General features: G+C 48.5%; 1 protein-coding gene across 2 annotated transcripts in view; it reads right to left on the bottom strand.

The window, feature by feature from the left end:
* The window catches only part of PRKN (parkin RBR E3 ubiquitin protein ligase), a 1041656-nt gene that overhangs the window by 513359 nt on the left and 503290 nt on the right, over nucleotides 1–25007 (bottom strand). For both annotated transcript variants that reach the window (XM_066248240.1, XM_066248238.1), the window contains exon 5: nucleotides 16526–16609. In XM_066248240.1, the coding sequence (XP_066104337.1) occupies nucleotides 16526–16609 (84 nt within the window). The remainder of the gene's footprint in view (nucleotides 1–16525; nucleotides 16610–25007) is intronic.

Here is a 25007-nt window from a genome sequence, read left to right on the forward strand (position 1 = left end):
CTGTATAAAAATTTTAGAGTATGCAAAAAACAAAAGAAAAAGAAAACACTAATCTGTGTGAATAACAAAGAAAAATGTGACAACAATTTGGAGCACTCTGGCATCAGACATTGAATGTGCTATGACTTGTTTTAGGTTGGAGTGATCCAAACGGTGCAGGTTTGAAGGTGGAATAAGTGAATGAAGGGAGCAGGAAATAAGATCTTAGAAATAAGATCCAAAGTTAATGCTGTGTAAAGACGGGATTTATTTCAGAGAAGTGGGGAGACGGTTGCTAGTCCATAAACAATGCAGGAAGAGTAATCCGTCAAGTTTGGTGGGTGGAATAATAAAATTAGGTCTGTATAAAATCCTTCCTGCTAAAATGACATGTATGTGGACAGAATGTTTTAGAAACTTAAACCATAATAAAAAGCACTAGAAATATCTGCAGTCGAGATCTATAATGATCTTGAGTGTCGTGAAAATCCTGCTAATAAGAATGCCTGCAAGGGCATAATCCTAGAAGGAAAACAACACCGTTGACTCCATCAAAATGTACAGAGTAAATAGTTCTGAAACCGCATAACTTTCAAATTAAATTACTTACTGGTAAAACCGTTGGCAACCTCTATGATACACAAAGGGTTACCATACGAAACGTTTATAAGTGCAGTTAGAACAAAATGGCCGTAATAATGAGCAATAAATAATAAAAAAAAACATACTCAGGCTTCCTCGTAATGGGAGACAGGCAATTTACCACGAGGTGCTATGTTCCACTTGAGTACCTGGTAAAGATGAAAAATAATGAAAGCAAAGCACCAGTTTTAAGGAACGGGAAGAAGGGGTCTGGTACAGGGTTAGGGTGCTAACCGGTGCAGACATTCTGGAAGGCCTTTGGAACCGAGGGGCATAACACTGCGAACGTCAAACGCTTAGCCACAGCGACTCTTCTTCTAAAACTGAATTTTAAAACTGTGACGAGACAAGTGCACAGAGGTATGTGCGAGGAAGGACACAGACATGCTGCTTTTGCAGTCAAATGTGGAGTAGCTTAAATGCTCATCAATTTAGAAGCTTAAGCAGAATACAATAGTATCCGTCACTGACATTGATCATAGAGACCTTTACCAATTGTTAGACCAAGTGAGTACAATGTATGAAGCAAAGATACAAGTTACAAAATAATATAGAGAGATGATTGCATTGAAATGTGTGTGTCTGTACACACATGTGAGCATACACATACACACTTTTAGAAGAGTCTAGAAGACGGTCCACAATATTAAGAATTTTCTCCATGTGCTTTGATCAAACATGTCTTAGCCTTTTCTTTATGTGAAAGAATGCTGGCTAATTTTTTACAGCCAACATTATGTTCTTTTTTTTTTTTTTTTTTTTTTTTTACAGGGACAGAGAGAGAGAGTCAGAGAGAGGGACAGACAGATGGGAACAGAGAGAGATGAGAAGCATCAATCATCTGTTTTTTTGTTGCGACACCTTAGTTGTTCATTGATTGCTTTCTCATATGTGCCTTGACCGCGGGCCTTCATCAGACCGAGTAACGTCTTGCTTGAGCCAGTGACCTTGGGTCCAAGCTGGTGAGCTTTCTTGCTCAAGCCAGATGAGCCTGCACTCAAGCTGGTGACCTCGGGGTCTCGAACCTAGGTCCTCCACATCCCAGTCCAATGCTCTATCCACTGCACCACTGCCTGGTCAGGCATTATGTTCTTATAATCAGAGAAAACCATATATACTTTAAAAATAACAAAGTCAATGAAAACGAGGTATCATAACTTTAAATTGGACTTCTAGCATGACATTTAAACATGTGTGACATTATGATAATAACCATGTTGCCACATGGCTCTCAGAATAATAGCAACCAAGAACACTTTTTCCCAGTCATTATAACAGTTATATTTTTCCTTTCAGATCTGCTATTGAGAAGTTTATCGACGCCTATCTAAGCCACAGTCACCTATTAGATAATGTGCAAATCGAGTACATTTTTATTACAGGGACTACAGATGTTACAGTTTGGTACGAAGTTATTATCAGAGCAACTCTGTCAGTTTGGATACTTGATGTTATTTGTAGAAACCGCAATCGGCTGCACAGCATCCATCGTGCTAAACTGCTGCCAATCCAGGTGCGGAAAGTTAGAGAAAAGCCAGTCAAGTGCGCTGAGATCAAGTCCCATCCAAGTTAGCACGGCGCAGTAACGGGGGGGTGGTGGTGATGATGACTTCAGTTTATCGCTTGTTTACAGTGAGAGGCTCCGAGGCGAGTACTTACACCCTCCATCAGATTCCATCCTCCCAGCAGCTGGGTATGGAAACAATCAGCATCCATGTCCCCAACGAGGAAAGTGACAGGGGTGCAGAGATTCTGTCCAAGGCCACCAGCCTGCAAGGATCAGAACAAGAATTCCAATCCCGCGTCCTGGACGGAGCTGTCTGCCAGGCCACACACTGAGTTCAGGCCTCTGTCAAAGTGTGACTGCGGTGAAAGTGAGCCTCCGGGTCACAGCGTTGGTGAGTGTGCTGTTCATGGTGACTTGGGAGATACGCACAGAAACCTGAGGGACCGGGGCGTCACCTCAGGGGTCGTGGCAGGATTACATCGGACAGACAGACAGACATCTGCATTGTAATGCCCCAGGCACGGGTGGCGAATTGGGCACCTGTACAGAATGACAGAGTTGACTGGAGATGCTTGTGAATGTTTATCCCATATTAACCCCTTCTTCCCGTTCCTTAAAACTGGTAAAGACGTACTTCAAGTATAAAAATTATTCTAGCCCAGCATCAATGAACTCTCTCTCAAGTCTGTATAATTCTACTTTGACACCTTCACCATCAAACCGTTGTCTGATTTGTCATTTGAGCCCCCTTTTCAAAACCCAGGGGCACGCTCACACACCCAGAGAGCAGAGAGAGCGTAGTGCTCTCTCCGTATAATTACATGAGCACGCAGGACACGACCCACTGTGCTCCCGTTACCTACTGCTGTGTCACAAAGCACCCGAGTGTTCATGGCTTCTCTTCTTCCATCTCTGTTACTCGTAACCCTGCGGTGTGGGCGGAGTCCCGTGGAGACCGCCCAGCTCTGGCCCCCTGGCAGCCGCGGGCGGGGCGGGCAGAGCTGCAAGCGGGGGCGGCAGGTGGCGGCAGGTGACGGCAGGTGACGGCAGGGGGCGGCAGGTGGCGGCAGGTGACGGCAGGGGGCGGCAGGTGACGGCAGGGGGCGGCAGGTGGCGGCAGGTGACGGCAGGTGGCGGCAGGTGACGGCAGGTGGCGGCAGGGGGCGGAAGGTGACGGCAGGTGGCGGCAGGTGGCGGCAGGGGGCGGCAGGTGACGGCAGGTGGCGGCAGGTGACGGCAGGTGGCGGCAGGTGGCGGCAGGGGGCGGCAGGGGGCGGCAGGGGACGGCAGGGGGCGGCAGGGGACGGCAGGTGACGGCAGGTGACGACAGGGGGCGGCAGGTGGCGGCAGGTGACGGCAGGAAGGCCGACCTGGGCGCTGCTGGGACACGTGGGCTCCTTAGTCCCTCCCTCTGTGTCCCTGTGGCCTTGCCATCGGGCCCCTCAGCATGGTGGCTTTAGGGAATCCAGGCATTGTCCACCACGTTGGCCGAAGGCTCCTGATGTGTATGTCCCCACAGAGAAAGCCAGACAGATGCTGCCCTGCCGTCTGGGGCCCGGCCTCGGGAGTGACACGCTTCTAGTCCCAGCCCAGGGTCAGGGGGGCAGAGCTCGACCCCCGCTCTGATGAGAGGAGTGTCAGAGCAGGTGCAGACGCACTCTAAAATAACCACACAGGGTGCCCAGCCTGGCCATTCTGGTCAAGGTCAAGATAGCTGGGGACTGTCAGAGAGAAAGAGAGTGACAAGGAGACAGAGAGAGACAAAGCAATCAATGAGCAACAAAGGAGCCGCAACAAAGAACTTCTCGTCTCTCTCCCTTCCTGTCTGTCTGTCCCTAACTGCCCCTCTCTCTGTCTCTGTCACACACACACACACAAAGATATAGTTACCAAACCTGAAAATGCATCTGGCCAGACCCATGCAATTCCTATTAGCTGGAGGACTTTCTTGCTGTCAGGTCTTTAAGTCACAAAGCAACATCCGATCGAGATGAGTAATGGATTCCTATTCATTCAGCTAGCCTTAATTAATTCTCCCCCCCACCCCCCACCTCCTTCAACTCCCTCTCTTCTTCCAAATAGAGATTGGCTGTCACCACTATAAGGGTTTGGGTTGTTATTTTTATTTTTTTTAGTGTAATTATGTGTTTTGGAGGACCACCTGTGAAGTCTCAAAGAGAATCCTTCAGAACTGCACCAGCTGTGACAGTTGGAAAGAAAATGTGGAAAACTCAGACTAAATCCTAGTCCTCAATCTCGTGTTATGCCATAATTTCTTTTTAAAAAGGATGCTTTATATAGGGCATAATAACCAGCCTCCGTTGAATAAATGTTAGCTTGTTGTAGTAATAATGGTCACTCTGTAGTGACAAAGCTAACCTTCTCGGCTGGGTGACCTCTCTATGAATGGCTCTCCTGGGATCTGATGGCCACGGAGTTCATGTAGTCCCCTAACTGTGGCTGAGGGACACCATTCTATCTATAGTGGCTGCTTCTGTATAAAGTGTGGTTGACTGATTACTCCCCAGAAGGAAGCCTCAGCTGTCCCTGGAGAAGTCCCCCTGACAATACGTGCCTCCGCCTTTCTAATTGTAGTGGCTTTGTTCTCAGAGCCATTTCCCGTCACCACGGAGCCGTAATGACACTGAGCATTCCTATCCACTTACATTTGCTGTAACCTCAGCTCTGAAGTGCACGGCTCAACCGGGTCCTCGGAGTGAGCGTATTTAAAAGATTTCATTGTTCAATCAAGAAAATGTCCAAGTCTAAATGCGTGCCCCTGTAATAACTGATATTGCTCGCTATGAAACATTAAATTAGAACGGGTGCTCTAAAGGGTCTTTATGGGTTGGACATTGTGCTAAGTGATGAGAGTGTTTTACCTGCTCAACCTGAGTCACTTAATGACATTTATAATTCTTATGAACATCAGCATAAATTTTAATGAAATGGTAGGAGCACACGGAGAAGTGGTTCTTTGCTTGATTGAAACCGTCCATGGAAACGGTCCAGGTGAGATGTTAATAAATTAGATAACCCTGAGGAGAAAAGAGGATTCTGGGATCCAGGAAGATACAGCAGTTCCCCCTTCCCTACGGTCTTGTTTCTGTGGTTCCAGTGACCCGAGGTCAACCGCGGTTGAAAATGTCAGATGGAAAATTCCACAAATAAGCAATTCTTGGGTTTTAAATTGTAAGCCATTCTGAGTAGCATGACAGAATCCTCTGCTTTTCTGCTCCATTCCCGCCCCCTCCCACTGACCTGAATCACCCCTTTGTCCTCCGTCTGCACCCTGTACACCAGGGGTCCCCAAACTTTTTACACAGGGGGCCAGTTCACTGTCCCTCAGACCATTGGAGGGCCAGACTATAAAAAAAACTATGAACAAATCCCTATGCACACTGCACATATCTTATTTTAAAGTAAAAAAACAAAACGGGAACAAATACAATATTTAAAATAAAGAACAAGTAAATTTAAATCAACAAACTGACCAGTATTTCAATGGGAACTATGGGTTTGCTTTTGGCTAATGAGATGGTCAATGTGCTCCTCTCAATGACCACCAATGAAAGAGGTGCTTCTTTCAGAAGTGCAGCGGGGGCCGGATAAATGGCCTCAGGGGGCCGCACGCGGCGTGCGGGCCATAGTTTGGGGACCCCTGCTGTACACGCTGCCTGCCCGTGCATCTGGGTCATCACACAAACTGTCACGGTGTCGCAGTGCTTGTGTCTACGTCGCCCTTGTTTGACTTCATGATGACCCCAAGTCCCAGGCGCAGCGACGCTGGTGATTCAGACACACCAAAGAGAGGCTGCAGAGGGCTTCCTTCCAGGAAAAGGTACGAGTCCTCAGCTCAGTAAGGAAGAAAAGCCCCTACGCTGAGTTGCTACGATCTACAGTGAGAATGACTCTCCTACCTGGGAAACTGTGATTCGGAAAAATTGAGAAGGGTGAGGACAGTACAATCAGATATTTCCAGAGAGGGCGAGAGACCACATTCACATAACTTTCAGTACAGATTATAATTGTTGCACTGAATTATTAGTTATTGTTGTTAATCTCTTCTTGTGTCTAATTGACAAAGTAAACTTTATCATAGGTGTGTATGTATGAGGAAAACAACACAGTATCCTTAGGGTTTGGTAATTACTGTGGTTTCACGCATCCACGGGGCTCCTGGTACAAGTCCCCACAGACACGGGGAGACACCTGTGTAAGTACTTCTGAATAAGGTGTGGAAATATACAGATATTTTATATTATATAAAGTCAGATGTGTCATCTCGACAGAACACCTTTCATTCTGGAAACCCAGGAAGCTTTGAGTCCTGAATCCTCACAAACACGGCGCAATTCCACGAGGGCTGCACAATCCTTATTTCAACTGGAAACAGACAGATGCTGGTAAGCGAGCATCCCAGCGCGGGAGGTCTTTGTTTTCTGCCCAGTGAGCAAACCCACAAATAAATTCCTGGTACAAAAATAACTATTTCTTTCGATGGAAAGACGCAGATTTTGAAAATCAGATTCTGCTTTCCAATCTTCGAACGCAGGGGTTCCTCGTCTTTTCACAAACACAGTCCTGTAGGATGGTCAGACCCGAGTTTATTTCCCAGAACTCTGAGTACTGACGGGGATGACAATCACCTGCTTTCGGAAACGCACATCCGAGAATCCCAAACTACGTCTGTCTTCTGAGAAACATCGGGGGAAGAAGCCGCTTCACCACATGCAGGTCAATAGCGCCTGAAATTCCTCTCGGTGTTTACTTACCCTCCACGTGTTTACATTTCCATTCTAAACCTCAAGTTTGGTAAACTGGCTTTCGGCATGGCTTGTGGCATGGCTTGTGGCATATAGCTTAAAAACAAGTGTCCTCTCGGCCCTTGATAACTTTTGGAGAGCAGGCTTGACCTGGAAAGAGAGACGTGGCTTCTCATGACGTCACCGGGACACGAAGGCGGGGGGACTTCTTGAACCGCCAGTCGCCTGCTTGAAGGGTCAGAGGGCTGTTTCCTGGCTGAGAAGCCGGTCTCACTGGCTTGCCCCCTTACTCTCGAATCCTCCTCCCTTCTTCTACCTCCATCAGCCTCCTGAGTGTGGGACAGAGGCCATGACCATGTGACCTCCGGTCCCCAACCTCTGGAACTTCCATGAGGTCCAACCTACCGACCCCAACGCCACAGGTGGTGATGTTTACAGCTGTCTTTAATCTTTCTTAGCTCCAGTTCTCAGACTTGCATTTAGGAATCTCTCTGAAATTGTTGTTTACGCTTTTGCTGTTCTCCTGGTCTGACACACCTTCTCCCTACTCGAAAGCCTCAGGTCTGGAAGCCCATCTCTTTCTGACTCATCGTGATGCATTCCTTTGTTGGGCCTTTGTTGTCTGAGGCCCTTGTCTAAAGTCTAAACACAGCCTTCAATACAGACTCTTACCGACATAGTTGGCTTTGGAAACCATTCCAGGGAAAGACAAAAAAAAAAAAAAAATTAAGAGGTAATTTTTGAAGCCTCTGGGAATAAGAAACAGGTTTAAAATTGCTCCTATCTAAGCGGCGCTGTGGTAATCTGCATGATTTTCTTCTACTGTGTGTACACAAAAGACAAATTACAGCACAGTGAATCTCCGATCAGCAAGTGGAAAAGAAAATCTTTCAATTCATGCAGAATAGGAGTTTCCTGCAATTGAGGGTGCAAGAATTAATTTCAGTATTTAAAAAACAGGTGAGGGAAACTGCACACTGGTTTGAAAAACGGCATCATACAGTGAACCAGGGTGACTCGCGCGGGGCTGAGTGTGCGCGCTGGCTCTCCCCGTGGGCGGGCGCTCGCTCCGCAGGCACTGAGCGCCGGTGCCTGACCTCCCGTCCTCGCAGATGGATTTATTCTTAGAACGGCGCACAAGAGTCTTGAGCAAGGCCGTGGAGAAGAGAGCTGATGGTTCAACTTCCCCCTGAGTTGTAAAGGGCCCGGATAAAAGGGGCCATGTCCCAGGAAAAGCAAGTCCCCTTGAAGGACTCTAGGCTTTAGTGCCTCCTGCTGCCCCGGGCTCCTCCTTTCTACCTCAGTGTCTTCAGCACTCTTGAAAATTGACACCTTTTTTTCATAGCAGACTAATTTATTTTTATGTGTAGACTTTTTTTAATGTTTTAACTTTGCAAAATTTTAGCTGATTCTGTAATAAAAAAAAGTATCTATCTTGTAATTTGTAACTTCATTTGAAAAAAAATGTCACTTTTTGTTATCAAGTACTAAGAACGTGGTTTAGAAATGAACTGTCCTTGAGTCCGAATACTTCATCGGTTTTTGAAAAATGTTATAAGAAGTTTCAAATTTGTCACCCAAATGGCATGTCAGACAACAGAGGACATTTTGTCACGGGTAGGTACCCTTCGATCATAACCTGAACTTGACTTCAAAGCTTTCACAGTTCCGTTTTACTCAGAATTAAGGAAATATGACTGGGCGGAACAGTGGGACGGACAGGGAGGCCATTTCCCTTTGGCCAAACATCAGAGCCAGGACGAGAGGGACACAGGAAGGCCCTGTCCCCTCTGACGCTGTTCCCACTGTCCACCCTCCACGTGAAGTGCTCAGCTGGGCTCCCGGAAGCCACAGGGCTGGCACTGTTTAAACACACGTCGGGAGAGGCCTGTGCCCGGGGTGGTCACTGAGTTGTGTGCACGAGCTGAGCTGCACAGGAGCCCTGAGCCCACAGTGTCCTCTGTGTCTGGCGGGTAAGAGAGCGGTTCTGTGACCAGCTCATGGAAACTTGGTCAGCCTGAGATCTTCCACTGTTCTTTTGGTTTGTTTTTTGTTGTGTGTTTTTTTTATTACAAAGGCAACCTTTAATTGTTATTAGATACTGGATAAAATAAGAACTTAGAGTCTACACCAGAAAACCATCCTGAGAAATCCTGAATCTCATCCTGTGAGATTCCAAGCAACAAGTCTAAAGTAACAATGCAAACAACCAAAAAAAAACCACGCCGATCCCTTTGGGGACAGTAATTTCATTGAAACTAAAACATTAATAAGGAACTCTGTGGATATCACATATGCAAATGCTTTATAAATAAAAATTGTTCCTATTTGCTATTCATTTCATTTTAGTCAGCACCTCCCGAGAAGATGAGATCGGAGATCGAGACTATGAATGTTAACTTTTGTTCACACCAGTGTCCCAGCTGACATCTCGTGAGCCCAACCAGGGGGAAATGTGAGAAATAAGCTCCATGTTGAGTAAGATGAAAACTCTCCATTGGTTACATTGAGTTTAGTAATTGTTCTGCATTCGAGTTCAGGGGGTAGTTTTTAGTATCTAATTTTGTTTGAAATAAATCTTTGTGCTATTTTAAGAGGTTCCTCTTGACTGTTTTTGCTAAGAAAAAAAAATTCTACGTGGAAGACTTTAACTCCTGTCAAAATAAAATAAACTAAAAAGGAAAATATTACATTATTTCTCATGGCACTTTAGGTAAATATTACTTCTCAAAAACAAAATATAACGTGTGTTACAGGCTGTTCAGTAGAAAAACCAACACGTCCCCTACAAGTATAAAGATAATGGCGCACTTGCGTCACCTCCACATTCCTGTGTTGAAACCTCCCCCCGGTTGTGATGGTGTTTGGAGGTGGGGCCTGAGAGCCAGGGCGTCCTCCTGGACAGGATTCCTGTCCTCGGGCCGTGCTGTGGCCCTCTGAGGACCAGGAAGGGGGCTGGTGCTTTGATCCTGACCTTCTCAATTTCCTGAACTATGCAGAAGAAAGGTTGGCCACTTATGTGCGACCTGGTTTGTAGTATTTTGTTACAGCAGCACAAACAGACTTAAAGGAGGCATGCTTCAATTTTAAGTTTTTTCCTCTTTTATACAAGAAAATATCCCTTTATCCCAGGGGTCCCCAAACTACGGCCCGCAGGCCGCATGCGGCCCCCTGAGGCCATTCATCTGGCCCCCGCTGCACTTCCGGAAGGGGCACCTCTTTCATTGGTGGTCAGTGAAAGGAGCATAGTTCCCATTGAAATACTGGTCAGTTTGTTGATTTAAATTTACTTGTTCTTTATTTTAAATATTGTATTTGTTAGCGTTTTGTTTTTTTACTTTAAAATAAGGTATGTGCAGTGTGCATAGGGATTTTTTTTATAGTCCGGCCCTCCAACGGTCTGAGGGAAAGTGAACTGGCCCCCTGTGTAAAAAGTTTGGGGACCCCTGCTTTATCCTAAACTCTGCTGTTCAATGGTCAGGTGTGAGGGAGGAGTCCGGCTCTCGGGGGGGGGGGGGGCTGAGAAACTCTCCATTGGCAGCAGGTCCTCACAGGGGCACGCCCATGACTGGGGATATTCACTTCTACAGGTTATGACGGGGAACTCGGGACTGACGCCTAGAACAGGGCTTCCGGTTTGCCTTAGCTCATGTGTATGCAAATAAAAAAAAAGAAACATATATCCCTCAACGCATGCACAAACACAGAGATCTTTGTTGTTTAAGGTATCATAGAGATACCTTAACATTTTTATTTTAAAATGTAAAAGAAAGGTTGACACAGAAAATCCAAAGTCTTATGTCATATCTACAAGTGAATTAACTTCACTAACAGAGAAAATCCTAATTGGTTTTCCCCCTCATTTAATCTCAAGCAGATTAGAAAATTAATAAAAAAAAAAAATAAGATGCCTTTCAGAACGAATGCTATGTTCCTTCCTGCGATGACACCGATTACTGTAAAACTGAATTAGGTTCAGATTCCTCTGTGTAAAGGTCAAGTTTATATTTGTACTCTTAAAAACCAAGGTTAAACTGCACTGCTATTTCAAATGAGCTAGTCAGATTATGAAAGTGCATAAATATTAATTAAGAATACATTAGGAAAACCCTGCTCTTTTGAATTTTAAGTATGTGGATATTTTACCCAAGTGATAGAAGTTAAATGTTTTTATGAGAATATACTATGTGGCGTACAAAGTACTGCCCAACATTCAAACTGCCCTGCAACCTTAAGGACGATTAAACGCCTCTCTTCTCACCTCCTTGGGAAACACACATAATACCACAGAAAATACGGAGGGCCCGCCCTGTGGTGGCGCAGTGGGTACGGCATCGACCTCGTCACATGAGTCTGATTTTGAGTTTCTATGTGATGCGGTGTGATGTCCATCGGCTCGCGAATCCCCTCGCCTCCATCTGCCCTGCTCCGGGCAGTGACCAAGGCTTTATTATAAGCCCTCCTTCATTCTGGGTGTCCAGCTGGCTGCCCACTGCAGGGGACAGTGCTCAGTGCCAGCGGCACCTCCTCGGGGGGGGGGGCTGAAGTCTAGGAGTGCCCCTCCATTCCCTTGCAGGCACCCTGCCACGTGGAAGGGCTCCAGAGAGAGAGCCTGGGGGGAATTCGGAGTTAATTCGGAGCCCGGTCCCCACCCAGGCTGGGGGGACGGTCTGCAGCCGAGAGATGAGGCAGTCACAGGGGCTCCCTCACTCTGATGGGGTTAGTACAGCCTTCACTTCACTCCTTGGGATGCACCTGGCTTCCAAAGTCTTAGAAACTGTGTAACATCCTGAATCATGATCGACTTCTATGTTCTCTTTCCATCATTCTCTATTATTTTCTTCCAGAAATCCAATATTTGAAATTTCTTATTCTATCCTCCATGGTGTTAAGCTTCTCTATTTTTAATTTTACTTCAAATCAATTATATTTTCTGGTAGCGTTTTGAGTAATCTAACCAGGTGAAATTTCAGATGTAAGTTACAATTTCTCTTTGACCTTTCCTTACCTGCTGTTTAACCCATTTAGTCCGTCTCGTGTCAGTTATTTTATAGATGTTCTTGTGTCTGTGTGTGCGTGCATGTGTGTTTGTGTGTGTCTGATTGTTTCATAGTACTGGATATTCCCGATAGTGTTTCTTAAATCACTTTTACATGCAGTTTCATCTCTTATTCACAGTATGCATGTTTGTATTCTCTGCCTGACAGCCTCAATTTCTCTATTCTTTCCAGGTTTGATCCCTGCTCACCCTCATTTATGACAGCGTGTTTCCACGTGGGATTTTTTCTGAGTGTTAGATCACGCTCCTCAAAACATGACTTGAGGGAGATAGCTGAGGACCCAGTTGAGAGCACCAGCCTCCTGGGAACTTCTCGGTAAGTTTAGTCCACTTCCTAGCTCCACCACTTTAAACGCCATTCGTGATTCAGGACCCATGGGACATGCAGTAGACGTGAACACTGATTGGCTCCAAGTTCCAGTAAAGATGGGTTCTTACTTACAAATTCGAAGGAGTGACATTTCACCTCTACCTACAGTAAAAGCAAAACAGGCCACAGCTCCGAGCACCTTCCTCTCCAGTGGATCCAATAAGGGTGCTAGCTTTATGTGGGCGTCCAAGGTTCTGTTTCCCACCTTGATGAGGCCCTAAACTGCGCTGTGACCTCTGGTATCTGAGGCTCAATGCCTCAGTGGTGAGTGGCTACTGTTTACAATATTTCCTCTCTGAAGTCCAGCTTCCCTGAACTTTTGGCATATAACCTTTTTTCCTTTTCACTGAATTTATTGGGATGACGCTGGTTAATACAGTTAGACGGGTCTCAGGGGCACAATTCTACAGCACACCCTGTACACCATAATGTGCCCAGCCCCCTCAGGTCAAGTTTCTGTCCATTCCATCACCATCTATCCCTCCTCCACCCTCTTCCACTCCTCCCCAACAGTCACCACTCTGCTGTCCGTGTCCATGAGTTTTTTCCTCTTTTTCACTCACGCTTTCTACCCCCACCCAGCTCTCCGCCCCCAACAGCTGCCAGGCTGCTCTCTGTGTCTGAGTCTGTCTCTATTTTGCTTGTCAGCTGATTGTGTTCATTTGATCCCACATGTGAGAGACATCATATGCTCCTTGTCTTTCTCTGGCTTACTGCACTTGGTGAGTTGGTAAACACCCCAGGGTACATTTACACCGTGGAATACTACTCAGTCATGAAGAGTAAAGAAGAACTCTCGCCCGCTGCGGCAGCAGGACGGCCGGGAGAGCAGCCACACGAGGTTGTTTACCTTGTTGTCAGCACAGCCATTTAATAAAATATATGTGCTTGTAATTTAACCCAGATTTGTATATGGAGGGAGCTGGAAGGACTTTTGAGGGTATCAGAGCACCGAGCAGTCGAACACGGAGCTGCCCCCTAACCTAACTGACGTGGAGTCCCGTGTGTGACGGACACGGAGCTGCCCCCTAACCTAACCAACGTGGAGTCCCGTGTGTGACGGACACGGAGCTGCCCCCTAACCTAACTGACGTGGAGTCCCGTGTGTGACGGACACGGAGCTGCCCCCTAACCTAACCAACGTGGAGTCCCGTGTGTGACGGACACGGAGCTGCCCCCTAACCTAACCGACGTGGAGTCCCGTGTGTGACGGACACGGAGCTGCCCCCTAACCTAGCCGACGTGGAGTCCCGTGTGTGACGGACACGGAGCTGCCCCCTAACCTAACCGACGTGGAGTCCCGTGTGTGACGGACACGGAGCTGCCCCCTAACCTAACTGACGTGGAGTCCCGTGTGTCGACGGACACGGAGCTGCCCCCTAACCTAACCGACGTGGAGTCCCGTGTATGACGGACACGGAGCTGCCCCCTAACCTAACCGACGTGGAGTCCCGTGTATGACGGACACGGAGCTGCCCCCTAACCTAACCGACGTGGAGTCCCGTGTGTGACGGACACGGAGCTGCCCCCTAACCTAACTGACGTGGAGTCCCGTGTGTGACGGACACGGAGCTGCCCCCTAACCTAACCAACGTGGAGTCCCGTGTGTGACGGACACGGAGCTGCCCCCTAACCTAACTGATGTGGAGTCCCGTGTGTGACGGACACGGAGCTGCCCCCTAACCTAGCCGACGTGGAGTCCCGTGTACGACGGACACGGAGCTGCCCCTAACCTAACCGAGGTGGAGTCCTGTGTACGACGGACACGGAGCTGCCCCCTAACCTAACCGACGTGGAGTCCCGTGTGTGACGGACACGGAGCTGCCCCCTAACCTAACCGACGTGGAGTCCCGTGTGTGACGGACACGGAGCTGCCCCCTAACCTAACTGACGTGGAGTCCCGTGTGTCGACGGACACGGAGCTGCCCCCTAACCTAACCGACGTGGAGTCCCGTGTATGAGGGACATGGAGCTGCCCCCTAACCTAACTGACGGGGAGTCCCGTGTATGACGGACACGGAGCTGCCCCCTAACCTAACTGACGGGGAGTCCCGTGTATGATGTCTGAGGTAAGCTGGATGTGCAACAACGTTCAGCCATGATTTCAACCCCTCTCAACACAGCTCCCCCTCTGACCGACTTGAAGTTAAATTTCACAGATAGAAAATTCTCTAGTCTGTGTGATCAACTCCTTTCAATTATATAATACCAGGGCGCTTGAGAGGTGGGCAGACTGTCTGGGACTGAAGTAGATTTTCAGAGAACCTCCTATTACTGTAAAGAGGATACAGAGACCATAGTGTTACACGTGCCATAGGATATGGATCTATTAGTAGTAGTAATAGTAGTAGTAGTAGTATAAAAGGTAATTATATCTACATATTGTGTACATTGCAATATACACATATAACATTTGTACACAGTCACATAAATATAATTACACTCACGAATGCTCCCCTCTAAAATATATGCACTTTAATTTCTTTCTAGCAGCAAACTGACAAGACTGTCTTAGGCTCAACTGGTGTGAGTCGCAAAGGAGTCATTATTTCTCTGCAGGTCTGGCATTGACCAGAACCTGTTCCTGGTCCCCAGCCCGCTGGGTGGAGGAGGGCTGTGGCCATGTTGCCCCTCTCACTGTGGTGCTGAGTGTGCAGCCACCTGCAGGCAGGGCGGGGGGCTCGTCTCATGATCCGGGCTCCGGTGCCGCACCTGTTGCTACCAATAGTCTCTGCTCCTCGGAGGAGATACTAGCTGCCAGCTGGCTGTGACAGTTTGTGAACTAACAATGACATTTGTGTTGGCACCGACACAGTATTTACAGCTCAGAACAAATTAACACTCAGATCATGATGCGCCCAGGGATTTTTGAGGTAAAAAAAGTTTTAGCCATATCCAAATTACAAACATGACCATAAGAATAAAATTATTTTAATATAACTTCAGTAATCAGGGTCTCTCTCTAGACACCTCTGCTCTTTATGAAACACAGGGCATCTGTTTGCAAACTAAAGGGACAGCAGAGGACAGCGGAGGGCACTTGTACAGCTGGTCACCTGCACTCACCTGTGTGACAGTCCACTGTGTCAGAAACTGCCAAAAGAGACGCAGGATGAGATACCGTACGTCCCCAAGTTACAACCACCTGACTTATCTACCACTCGTACTTCTGAACAGAGAGCATCATGGGGCTACTGGTAGTAACTGCAGGTGGACACCAGTGAAAGTGATATCAGAGAGTTACTCGACTCCCGTGGCAGAGAAGTAGCCAGTGAAGACCTCATGGACCTAGAGACAGATGACAGCATTTAGGGAAGAAAACAGGGACCTAGAAACTCCAGAACTGAAAACATTTTCTACAAAAGAGTCAGCTGATGCTTTTTGTCTCACTGGACCAGGAATGGCAAAGTTAGAGGAGCAAGATCCCGACACAGAGAGGTTCACCAAAGTTTCCCGTGCAGTTACCGAAGGCCCGAGATGATACAGGACCGTTTGTGATGAGAAAAGGAAAAGCTCTGTACAATCCTCCCTGATGCCGACTTCCACAAACGGACCCCAGCCGCGGAATCAAACCCTGACTCTCAACCCCAGTCCCGAACTCTCCAACGAGTCCGTCACCTTCTGCATCGCCCAAGACTGGTTAGGGTTGTATTTGAAAATGTTTAACTTCCATATGTACAGAAAGGTGAAAAGAAATACTATGTTAAGACAAACATCCATTTAATTGCATTTCACTGATAGATGTACCTGTTTCAATCCACGTGCAGATTCAGCTGACCTACAGGACCGATCTCGCCCGTAGCCCGGGCACTGCCTGTAGCCCAGGCACCACCTGTACAGGCGGAACGTGGTTTTCAACACCATGGAACAAAGGTATGAAATGTCATAGCATCAGGAAAACCATCAACACCACGCCTTTGCCATTTCCAACAGCTCTGCGCTGTTGTGCACGTCCCCTGAACATCCCTGTGTGAGGAGTTAAAACTGTCTTGTTTGAACATAGTCACCCAGTGTGGTTAAGTCTCTAGGACAGGGGCACTGGGAGGCAATGAGATGGGGAGGTTTTGGCGAATGTTATACACACTTTTGATGAATATTATAAGATGGAAGAAAAGTCAGTCGGCATTTTCGTCTCTCCTGTAATTTCCTGGTGAACACTGGTGGCGCCAACACGGAAAGCACGGGTTTGACCGGGTACTCACCGCTCTTGTGCCAGGGCAGTTCACAGACTGGCATTCACCACTCATCCGGTTCGGGACTAAGACATCCTCCCAGCAGGACGGGCCCTGTGGTAAAAACAAAAGCAAACAAACATGTCCTTGGGGCACCAATTGTAATGGAAATGTTCTTGCTAATGCTGTCTCTAAAATCTGTCTACTTATCTTATAAAATGGCAGTGAAATGAATACGTACCCCAAACATTTTCAAGGTATGGTCCATAGACCCTGGGAGTCCTCAGGACCCTTTGGGGGGTCCAGTAGGTCAGGACCATATTCATAGATGTCCTAATGTGACTTTTGGAATATCACTCCAAATATATAGGTCACTTACATGTGGTAATCTCCCCATTACAGTTTGATTTAGTTGCTTGAAAACTTAAATCTTTCTTAAGTTTATTGTAATTTCAATGAACAACTTTAAATGAAAACACACATGTGCATCACACTCAATAGGACTGTTTGGGCAGCAGTGGAACCAGATGTGGCACGCGGAAGGACTGCCTGTCCCAGCAGGCAGGTTGAGCAGCTTAGCTCTCCGCCTGCCGCCGAGGGACCCCAGGAAACATAGGTAAGAACTAACAAACCCATGATGCCAGCGAGAAGACGGAGCATTGGAGAGAGCTGGCCATACTTTCCTGGAATCGCGTGAGCAGAGCCAGGCCCAGTGCCCCGAGGACCACACGAGGCACACAGCTCGAAACCAACCAGCCAGCCAGCCAACCAGCCAGCCAACCAGCCAACCAACCAGCCAGCCAACCAGCCAACCAGCCAGCCAACCAACCAACCAACCAACCAACCAGCCAACCAACCAGCCAACCAACCAACCAACCAACCAGCCAGCCAGCCAACCAGCCAACCAACCAGCCAGCCAACCAGCCAACCAACCAGCCAACCAACCAGCCAGCCAACCAGCCAACCAACCAGCCAACCAGCCAACCAACCAACCAACCAGCCAGCCAGCCAACCAACCAACCAGCCAGCCAACCAGCCAACCAACCAGCCAACCAGCCAGCCAACCAGCCAACCAACCAACCAACCAACCAGCCAACCAACCAACCAACCAACCAACCAGCCAGCCAGCCAGCCAGCCAGCCAGCCAACCAGCCAACCAGCCAACCAGCCAACCAACCAACCAGCCAACCAACCAACCAACCAACCAGCCAGCCAACCAGCCAGCCAGCCAACCAGCCAGCCAGCCAACCAGCCAACCAGCCAACCAGCCAACCAGCCAACCAACCAACCAACCAACCAGCCAGCCAGCCAACCAGCCAGCCAGCCAACCAGCCAACCAGCCAACCAGCCAACCAGCCAACCAACCAACCAACCAACCAGCCAGCCAGCCAACCAGCCAGCCAGCCAACCAGCCAACCAACCAGCCAACCAGCCAACCAGCCAACCAGCCAACCAAAGGCAGGAGACAGAGTTGGGTTGCTGGAATCGGTGAGAGAGTGGACAATTGCAGCAAGAGAAGACATTTGGGGATCTGTCCTGACTGATATCGCCACTGACTAAAACCTATAAAGTAGAACGATACTTACACACATCGATGGGATGCATGTAGGATCACGGATTCAGAAAGATGACTCAGTGGCACGACCACTTGTTGGAAGGACTTTTTGTTTAGGCTGAGACCTAAGGTGTGAGTAGAGGAGCGTTCCACCATAGCAAGAAGGACCATGAGCTTGGACAACAGGACCATGTGCCACCAACCCCCAGACTGGTTTCTGGGGTGTAAATCCCCAACCAGATGATGCTGGTAATTGATTCACAAACACATCATTCCTCTTGTACAGCATTCTAAAGATCTTCCTCTACGCTAGGACAACAGTACTTAACCTGATTCAATTAAATACAGTTAAACGTAATATTATGCAAAGTACTGATTTCAGTGCCATGAGGATGCTAAGACAATACATAATGTCTTCATTCTTTGGAATCAGATGGACTAAATTGTAAACCGAACTGACATTACCTGCCGTGCGATGACGGGGAAGTTACTCAACCAGAACATCTGTTTCTTATGTGTAATGTGGGGATACAATTGTACCTCCCTCAGAGCACTGATGATTAGATGAGATAAACTACTTAGCATAATAAGCATAATACTAGGCACATAGTTAATACTCAATAAATATGATAGAGTACTGCTGGATTCCTATAGCTCAGAAAAATGCGATCAGGAGAGAGTGCCCCAACACACAGAGCATCAGAAGATCTAAGTTCTAGACACAATTAAAGTAGAGTTTAGGCAAATTGATTTCACAACCTTATGCCTCACTTTCTTATCTGTACATGTGGGTAATAAGGGCTCGGGTTACATAAAACAAAGAGTGAGCTAATTGATGAGAAAGCCCATTGTAAACTATAGGACGCCATGGAGACGTTTGTCAGTGAAGAGACAGTGGGGCGTATTGCTGGGCTCATACATTCACCCCACTTTAGAGGGCCCAAATCTAATGCTACTTCAAGCAGAAGAGACGCTTAATACATGAGGGTGCGGCTGCGGCTGCTGCTGTCAGCAACTACCCACAACAGGCATCTGTGCCTGTATTGATTACCCGGCCCTGCCTGGTAAACCCAACAGCTGTTTAAACTGCGTATCTCAGCTGCCTCGGAGCTGCTCCCCAATACTGGGTTATCGCTGCGGCTTGTAAAACATAATTTGGCACAAAACAAATTTCCTTCCAGGACTAACGTGTGCTTCATATTGTAAAAAGCGAGCATTTCACGATCTAATACGGGATAACGCTGTTCCTTCCCAAGATAATTATCGCAAGAGAGAATCATCACGTCTCCTTAAGAAGCCTGCGTCGTTGCCGGTGGAACAAGTCCTGGTCTGCCGCACGGCAGCTCCGCTGACTGTGGACGAGGTCAATCGCTGTCATTATTTACGGAGAGTCCCTTCATGGAGGGTGCCACCCCGCTGAATGCATTAAATGTCACACAATGTGCTTCCTCCTCCAGGACTTCCAGTTACCAGCGTCTTCCTAACCCACAGACGCCCCCAATGTCAGGAGCAAGTGCTGACAGCCCTGCTGTAGGCGCAGCACGGGGACCGGAGACTCAAACAGCAGTGGGTTGTTTCTGTTCTTTCTTTCTGTTCTGTTTCATGGAATTTGAACAATGGAGACAAATAAAGACTTATAGTGACTCACATTCCTGCACTCTTCACGGATTTAATTTAGGAGAACCCTATGATTATCTTCATCTGTTCGAGCTGTTTGCTACGGCGAGGCCTGCGCTTGCCACAGCTCAGATGAGAGGCAGTTTTGGGTGGCAGAGTAGGGTTCTAACCGGGGAGAGGGTGGCTCTCATTTCAATTCCAAGCATGCAAATCTATTTGAATAACAACATTTGTTATCACGTAAAGCTTCGTAGCACGCTTTATATCTTGATAATTAGGACTGGACCGGGCTACGTTTATTAAACGAGATAAGAAGTTTTATTAGATTTCTAGTGAATGCCCAGATGCCATCATCATCATATAAGTATTAGGATTTAATTTGCAAAACAAAACTCTATGAATAAGACAAGGCATTTTGGTGTATACTATACTGCTCTAAATTCCCAACGGGCACCGGACGCAATCGGCCACCTTTTCTCAAGAAACAGAAAGGATGAAATAATGCAGGGTAATGGTTAAAACTGTAAGGAGATCATATCTGAATCTGTCTGTTGCATCAGTGTAATTAATTGCCGTGAAGATGCATCAGGAGGGGTTAACGGTCCCGGCCAGCCCACAGAACCTGCCCAGTGTGCTTGTAGGACTGAAGAGGGCAAGTGCATGGACAGGAAGTGGGCAGAGAGCAGGAGGAAAATAACTTCCCGTGTCTCCCAAAGGGCGGGGAGCTGGGATGGGCCTCCCTCCATCAGGCATTAAACGCGTGTGGCACGAGCAAGCTGCTCCTGTGCCTGGAACCCGCTGTTTATGTGAACCGTCACGTGTCCACGAGGGGCTCTCACTCCCTGGAACCCGCTGTGTTTATGTGAACCGTCACGTGTCCACGAGGGGCTCTCATTCCCCGGAACCCGCTGTTTATGTGAACCGTCACGTGTCCACGAGGGGCTTCCATTCCCTGGAACCCGCTGTGTTTATGTGAACCGTCACGTGTCCACGAGGGGCTCTCACTCCCTGGAACCCGCTGTGTCTATGTGAACCGTCACGTGTCCACGAGGGGCTCTCACTCCCTGGAACCCGCTGTGTTTATGTGAACCGTCACGTGTCCACGAGGGGCTCTCACTCCCTGGAACCCGCTGTGTTTATGTGAACCGTCACGTGTCCACGGGGGGCTCTCACTCCCAGGAACCCGCTGTGTTTATGTGAACCGTCACGTGTCCACGGGGGGCTCTCACTCCCAGGAACCCGCTGTGTTTATGTGAACCGTCACGTGTCCACGAGGGGCTCTCATTCCCCGGAACCCGCTGTGTCTATGTGAACCGTCACGTGTCCACGAGGGGCTCTCACTCCCTGGAACCCGCTGTGTTTATGTGAACCGTCACGTGTCCACAGGGGGCTCTCACTCCCAGGAACCCGCTGTGTTTATGTGAACCGTCACGTGTCCACGGGGGGCTCTCACTCCCAGGAACCCGCTGTGTTTATGTGAACCGTCACGTGTCCACGAGGGGCTCTCATTCCCAGGAACCCGCTGTGTTTATGTGAACCGTCACGTGTCCACGGGGGGCTCTCACTCCCAGGAACCCGCTGTGTTTATGTGAACCGTCACGTGTCCACGGGGGGCTCTCATTCCCAGGAACCCGCTGTGTTTATGTGAACCGTCACGTGTCCACGGGGGGCTCTCACTCCCTGGAACCCGCTGTGTTTATGTGAACCGTCACGTGTCCACGGGGGGCTCTCACTCCCAGGAACCCGCTGTGTTTATGTGAACCGTCACGTGTCCACGAGGGGCTCTCACTCCCAGGAACCCGCTGTGTTTATGTGAACCGTCACGTGTCCACGGGGGGCTCTCACTCCCAGGAACCCGCTGTGTTTATGTGAACCGTCACGTGTCCACGGGGGGCTCTCACTCCCTGGAACCCGCTGTGTGTATGTGAACCGTCACGTGTCCACGAGGGGCTCTCACTCCCAGGAACCTGCTGTGTTTATGTGAACCGTCACGTGTCCACGGGGGGCTCTCACTCCCAGGAACCTGCTGTGTTTATGTGAACCGTCACGTGTCCACGGGGGGCTCTCACTCCCAGGAACCCGCTGTGTTTATGTGAACCGTCACGTGTCCACGGGGGGCTCTCACTCCCAGGAACCCGCTGTGTTTATGTGAACCGTCACGTGTCCACGAGGGGCTTTCGTTCCCAGGACCAGCCACCTCTGTGGGCCGAGGGAGGGACGGGTTCTTACTCCATCCCTCACGCACCCAGGGTGTGCAGAGCTCACGAGAGCGAGGCCTTCTTAGTAATACTGATAATCATTGTCGCTATCCTCATCATTCACAAAAACAAACAGGAACAAACGTGCTTGCTGGCCTGAGGCGAGGCCGTTGGTCCTGGGATGCGTGGGCTGGCCCAGTCTTTTTTTTTTTTTTTTCTTTTTTCTCACCGTGGTCCAGTTAATAAGCACTGAACACGCTGTAGTTTATAGGATTCCTCAGGCTTGCATCTCCAGGCCCTCCCATCATTTCTCTCCCTCCCTCTCCCTGTCTCTCCCTTTCTCCTGATTCTCTTAGAACCAAGGTCCAGTCACCTCTAAAAATCACTCTTGCCTATTTACTTACGGCCCAATGAGAGAGGAGAGAAAAAGTCTGAATTCTTAATTAAAACCAGCTAAGTCTGTAGAGAGATCCGCACTGGCTCAAGCTCACCCCGAAGGCGTTCACCCCACACCTTTCTGTGAGGGTCCCCCCAACCCCAAATTTAGTTGATTATGTTTCCTCTCCTTCAGCTCTATGCTTTTGACTTCATAAGACTAACTTAATAAAACTAACTTATCTTTCTGTCTACATTTCTTCCATCACTCTTGGTGAAGAACAAAGTAGATCTTGGTTATATGTCATTCTAGTACCCGATTTTCTTAAATAATGCTAGTTTTAGGAGGACGCGTTGATCTCCGCACACGTGCTCAGAGGACTGGGCCTCCCATTTCTTCCCGAGGTCCCTTGCTCCCTCGTCCCTTCAACCCCCAGTGACCTCTCCGTGAGCAGCAGCCGCAGCGGCGGTGGGGACAGGCGCTGCGCTCCCGGCACCGGCTGCACCAGCAACGCCAACCTCCTGGCGCCTCTGCCTCAACACACGCTGCCTGCTGGTTCAGAGGCACAGGAGGAAGGTGTGGCAGGAGGCAGAGAACGCCAGGTTAACCGACTTCCTAACACCGTGAGGATGCCTGCCCGGTGCTGACGCAGTGGGTAAAGCATTGACCTGGAATGTGGAATGCTGAGGTCGCCGGTTCAAAATCCGGGCTTGCCGGGTCAGAGCACATACGAGAAGCAACTACTACGAGTTGATGCTTCTCACTCCCCCCCCCCCCCCCGCTTTCTCTCTATCTCTCTCAAATTAATAAACCTTAAACAAGCAAACAAAACACCTTGAGGACAACAGCAGCAACTGCTCCCTACGAGCATCGCCCTGCTGGACATATCCGTGGCCCACTGAAGCTCCACCCACCAGCAGCCCGTTCCTCGGTTTGGGGGGCCATCCGGCTTAGCTCCTCCACTGGCGTGGATATGAGCCCGTTCTACTCCTCTGAAGGCAAGCCTAGGCCCACCGGCTGCAGAACCACCAATCTTCCTGTTTGTTCCCAGCAGACCCGTTTCTGTTCCCAGCACACCAAAGCTCCCCCCCAGGCAGCCCGACAGGATTTCGACGCTCCCGTGTGGGTTTGCCACATCATAGCTGCCTGTGTGTGCTGCTCAATCTATTGACAGGGCAGAATTAATGCACGCAGACAGACAGGCCTGGTCAGGGCCTCTTGTCAATTAGCTGTCATGATTAGTTCCGCATTGCTTCAAAACAGCTCCCTCCCACCCCCTTCCACCCCCATCCACCAATAACTAGTCCATGAACCAACAATTTTTAACAAACAGGAAACACCCAGGAGAGTTGATGGTAAGAAAATGAAATAAGATCTTGCTTTAAATTATTTGTTCTTTATTCAAAGAACAACATCTGCCTAAAATAATTGAATTCTATTTTAGACTCTTGTTGGATTTTTATGTTAACACTTCAAATTGGCTCTGTTTAAAATATGTATGATATCAGCCAACGGATCAAGGGTTCTGAGGTTCAATGCTCTCTCATTTCTCCAGTTTCAAGTCTCATGATTTCAGTACATGTATCCAACTGGTTCAAACTCCTTCCATCGATGATAAGTACAGATTAGGATTCTTGAAACGAGTCTGCCGGCTAAGGCACGGACACACTTGGTTTCGATACATGCCACAGTGACAAACACGTTCATCTAGTAGTTGTGACATTGCTCAGGAATCAGGAGGCAAAGGGAGACACAGCATGTTTCTCGCCCAAAATGATGCTTTGGTTTAAGGAAATATTTTCTCAAAATCATGTTACTTGATTTTTAGCTAATTTAGAACACATCTGCCATCACCTTACCCAAAGCCAAGGAAAATAATACTGAAATATTGAAATTAGAACTTAGAATCAAACTTTTCCCAAGCTTCATAATAAAGCTACTTTTCTGGACAACTTGGCAGGGTCTCCTCCTTCTGCCTCTGAGTGACTGAGCCTCGGAGAGCTCGCCTGGCTGTTCGTCTGGGAAACAACAGATAATGTATCAGAAATAAATGTGGATGCGTAAAACCTCACGCGCTTGTGAAAGGACTCCCATTTTGCTTGTGAGAATAAGATAGGGCAGTGATGACTTTCTGCATCGGTACTCGAAGGAAGAGGCAGACAAGAGTGGATCTGCCAGGCCCCTCACCGGACCCTCCTGCACACAAACCCACAAAGCCAGGTGGGACCCGGTCTTCTCTCTGACTTCTTCAGTAGTTGGCAGGCTGGGAATCATGAGCCGTGACAGCTGATGGCCTGGCACCCAGGAAAGAGGTAAGACAGTTAACAAAAACTCCCCGGAGCTCCTCCCTCAGACCTTGTCACAAGACAGGAAGAGCTGTTCAGGGTGCAGTAACCCCTGGGCTGCACCATCCCGTTAGAACAGATCAAGTTCAAGGAACAAGGGAGCGCGAATGCGTGGTCTAAGACCCCACGGGACCCAAGTGCCGACTGCCAGATGGCACTCTGTTGGAAAAGCAAGAAGGACATTCAGGAACAAGTGGGAATACTTAGGCAGATTCTGCATCTCAAAAATACATTCTTTTGCCCTGGCCGGTTGGCTCAGCGGTAGAGCGTCGGCCTAGCGTGCGGAGGACCCGGGTTCGATTCCCGGCCAGGGCACACAGGAGAAGCGCCCATTTGCTTCTCCACCCCTCCGCCGCACTTTCCTCTCTGTCTCTCTTTTCCCCTCCCGCAGCCGAGGCTCCATTGGAGCAAAGATGGCCCG

This window comes from Saccopteryx bilineata, chromosome 12, assembly GCF_036850765.1.
Source record: "Saccopteryx bilineata isolate mSacBil1 chromosome 12, mSacBil1_pri_phased_curated, whole genome shotgun sequence".
Classification (NCBI taxonomy): Eukaryota; Metazoa; Chordata; class Mammalia; order Chiroptera; family Emballonuridae; genus Saccopteryx; species Saccopteryx bilineata.